This window comes from Ictidomys tridecemlineatus, chromosome 1 (assembly GCF_052094955.1).
Source record: "Ictidomys tridecemlineatus isolate mIctTri1 chromosome 1, mIctTri1.hap1, whole genome shotgun sequence".
Lineage (NCBI taxonomy): Eukaryota > Metazoa > Chordata > Mammalia > Rodentia > Sciuridae > Ictidomys > Ictidomys tridecemlineatus.
Window position 1 is genome coordinate 207200789 of NC_135477.1, and position 3997 is coordinate 207204785.

At 52.9% G+C, this 3997-nt stretch overlaps 1 protein-coding gene across 1 annotated transcript; it reads left to right on the top strand.

Moving 5' to 3' along the window:
* Window positions 1-236: 236 nt before the first annotated feature.
* Window positions 237-3474, top strand: LOC144364959 (DNA-binding protein inhibitor ID-4-like). The gene is made up of 2 exons (XM_078015360.1): window positions 237-1150; window positions 1820-3474. Exons 1-2 carry the CDS (start codon window positions 747-749, stop codon window positions 1833-1835), a joined length of 420 nt encoding a protein of 139 aa, XP_077871486.1. The 5' UTR covers window positions 237-746; the 3' UTR covers window positions 1836-3474.
* Window positions 3475-3997: the final 523 nt, after the last annotated feature.

Below are 3997 nucleotides of genomic sequence, written 5' to 3' on the forward strand. Positions count from 1 at the left end.
ACACACCAGCCTGGCCCGAATCCCACCTTGCACTCTTTGGTCAGAAACCCAACCCACAGCGTTGACGGAATGGAGTGCTCTTCCCTTTGGCCCAAGCGTCATTCCCTGAGGTGGCACTGCCCTCCTGATTAGCAGGCCACTCCCGACTCCGCACCCCTCCCGCCGCTCGCTCGGGTTGCCGGGCTCCCCGCCTCACAGCACCTCCCAAAGCCCCCACCCTCGCCACCTCCCTCCGCGCACCAGCCTGCGCAAGGGGCCCAGCTCCGCTCCAGCTGCGCCCCTACCAGGCCCGGGCGCTGGCCCCGCCCCCGGGGCACGCGGCTCAATAAATACAGCTGCACTGCCGGCAGGGGAAGAGCACAGTGGAGGAGGCGCGGTAGTGAGTCGCTGCCAGGAGTGGGGAGCTCTTGGGCTAGGGGAGCGCGGCGGTGGCGACGGCGGTTCCGCTTAGTCTCAGCTCCGAAGGGAATAACAAGGGGGCCCAGATGGGCTACTTTTCCACCAGTACTTCCGACTTTTCTTGTCTTTGGTTCGGGCCCAGTGTCGCCCACTGAGCAGAGATTCCCCTCGCAAAACTTGAGCGACCTTTCCATCAATTGTTGGGCTCGGATCGCCGGGAGCCCCGAGTGCACTGGGCACGAAGGCAAGGGGAGAGGAGCCAGCCTCAGGCGGGGGCCAAGCGGAGCTTGCCTACCTCCCTCGCACGCCCCATCAAGTCCTTTCGCACCGGGCGCAGGGTGCGCGTGATGAAGGCGGTGAGCCCGGTGCGCCCTTTGGGATGCGGCAGCGGGGAGCTGGCGCTGTGCTGTCTGGCCCAACATGGCCACAACCTGGGCGGCTCGGCCCCCGCGACCGCTGTGGCGGCAGCGCACTGCAAGGCAGCCGAGGCGGCTGCCGAGGAGCCTTTGCTGTGCCTGCAGTGCGATACGAACGACTGCTACAGTCTCCTGCGGAGGCTGGTGCCCACCATCCCGCCCAACAAGAAAGTCAGCAAAGTGGAGATCCTGCAGCACGTTTTCAACTATATCCTGGACCTCCAGCTGGCGCTGGAGACTCACCCGGCTCTGCTGAGACAGCCACCACCTCCCGTGCCAGATCTTGTCCGGCAGTGCCGCCTCGGACCCCGCTCACTGCGTTCAATACCGGCCAGGTGAGAGGCCCGGTGGCGGCTGGGGACAACGCCACAGGGGGTGCAGGAGGGTGGTGGCAGGGTGGCGGGAAGCAGGCTTTCCCTCTCTTCGGAGTGGAGGCTGTCCAAGAGAATGACAGCCCCCAGCTCCTTCTCCAGGCACCTGGGGCAGCCTGCTGCCAGCTAGCCGGATAAGTACAGATCAGGGAGAAAGCGCCGGGCAGGACTTGGGGCTTCGCGACCCCTGTGCTGTCAAGTCCAGCAGAGGGGTCTCCCCAGGCTGCAGACTGGGGTGGGGGCTCAGCGCACCAGCTTGGTGTCGGAGCACGCCCAGGACCTTGACGAGAGTTTGTGCCTGCTAATCTTTCCCTTGGTGTTTGGTTGCTGTTCCAGGCCGGATGGGTGAACAACATGGCTACAGCACCTCTAGGGAAGGCACCCTCAGGGGCGTTGGACGCCTCCCCCACGCATCCTGACACCCGTAAAGAGGGGCGCGGGCAGGTCCATGCTCTGGGCTTCCCAGAGGCCCTCGCTACCTCCTGGGCGCCGCTCCAGCTGAGGGCTGTGTGTTGTCTGACCTGGCGGTTTGTTTGGGTTGTTGATGGAGCACGTCTTGAGTTTGGTCGGTGGCGCCAGCAAGTCTGCAGCAGGAAGGTTCACACACCCCTCTTATTCATTCCTCTTCCACAGGTGTGCAGCCGCCTGAGCCCAAGCCAGGAGCTCTAGAGAGGGAGGGGGAAGAGCAGAAGTTATAGCAAAGCCACGGAGGAAAAGAAAACACATCAGCAAATGTTGAAACGTTTCACTCGTCATTCCAAGAGAGGGACAGGAAAGAAAATAAAATTTCATTTTTTTTTGCACGTCCATTAACATTTTACATAATATTCTCTTTTGTCTCTTCATTTATAACTGCTGCGAAGTATACATTTCTGTGGTTTTTGGAGGTGCAGTTAAACTCTTAATTAAGTGTGACAGGACTGATAAATAGATGATCCAGAGTAAATCCGACTTTAGAAGGCTACTTTGTGACCAAGGAGCTTAATTTTTGTTTTGAAGCTTTACTAATATACCCCAGAGCATTGTAGATATTTTTTTTTACATCTGTTGTTTAAGAGATGATTATAACTGGGCAGGGAACTTTCTTTTCCCTGCAAGAATATTACATATTGTATAGATAACTGAGTGACATTTCATTCCATGTATATATAGAGATGTTCTATAAGTGTGAAAAAGTATATGCTTTAATAGACTACTGAAATTATAAGATATTTTTAATTAAATATTTTTGTAAATATTATGTGTGTGTGTTTTTAATCTGTGGAATATTTATATTGGAAAATGATTTTTCAGCTCAATTGCAAAGCTCTTGGTATCTTGAATGTCTTTTCTGTTTTGCCTGGCTTTTAATTGTTTTTGTTTTGCCCAGTATGGAATACTCTGAAGTAGCAGTTTTTTGTGCCACTGAGCCGTGCTGTTCAGGTGAGCGCGCATTTCCCTTTTGGGTGACAGATCACCAGAGACGCCCTTCCCAAAGGGCTCCTCTTGCCAGGCACCCAGGTGTTCTTTGCCTGCAGTGTTTCTGAGTGTAAACTCCCAAGGAAGTGAACACTTCTCTCCGCCACCCAGTTAGCCAGCGGACCTGCATGTCGCTTTAGAACCAGGCTGCCCTCTTAAGGGACACTAGTCAGCTCTTCTCCCTGGCGTCCCTGGGCTTCTCCCCTTGACTGGCGGGCTTGCGCTGGCTGTCCTCTCTGTACCTCTAGGGAAGGCACCCTCCGGGGCGTGGACGCCTCCTAGGCTTCCCCGCGCAGCCTGACACCCTTAAAGAGGGGCGCGGGCAGGTCCACGCTCTGGGCTTTCCAGAGGCCCTCGCTACCTCCTGGGGGCCGCTCCAGCTGAGGGCTGCATGTTGTCTGACCTGGCGGTTTGTTTGGGTTGTTGATGGAGCACGTCTTGAGTTTGGTCGGTGGCTCCAGCAAGTCTGCAGCGGGAAGGTTCACACAAAGGAAAAAAACTCCTGACTTTTCTTAATTTGTAGACTTTCATTGTATAGGCACAACCAAAGAGTAAGAGTCATTTGAAACCCTGGAAAGAATGTAAATACCCCACACAGTGGACATTGCTTCTAAGGTTGTTATAAAATCCTCACATCTCAAACATCTTATGGTAAAGCTGGAAAGAAAAAAAATACCTTTTCATTTCAAAGAACTCATATATTCTGCTATTGTATAAATCCAATTTATTGTTAAGCTTTAACTGCAGTTTTAGAACTTTTAAGAATTTTGACTCCCCAATACCTATTGTATTAGATGCCTTCTATGACAATAAATCTTCACTGAGCAAAAGGTTCTTAAGTTTGTGGTTTTTAATTGACTTTTACTGAGTTATGTGATGGTTCGTTGTCAAGAATGGGTCTCTTGATGGATCACCTCAATTATTTACAGTGTTTCTTACCATATGATAAAAAATGGGGCTCAGAAAGGGCTCATTTGAAAGGAAAAAAAAGCTGCCCTACTCTTCAGTGTCTTCGAGGTCAGGAAGCAGTAGCTTCAAGAAAGTGCAGGACTCTGTCCAGGGGAAACTAGGCCAAAACCCAAAAAGGTACATAAGGGAGACTCCAAGGAACTGTTTCATAGTAGTGCACAGCCTTTCTAGTTGGCACACTTGAATTACACACATGCTAATAAGTGCAGCAGTTAGCACTAGGGTCTCAGCAGGGCCCCACCCACACCCTGCAGCCTGCTGAGGAAGAAAGCCCTTCCACTGCTCTTCCTAAGCCCAGAGTCATTGGCTGGCTCCAGAGCGAATCCTTCCAGGGCTGCCCTCAGTCGGTGTTCTTCAGACCCTATGGTTTCTTGCAATTATAAA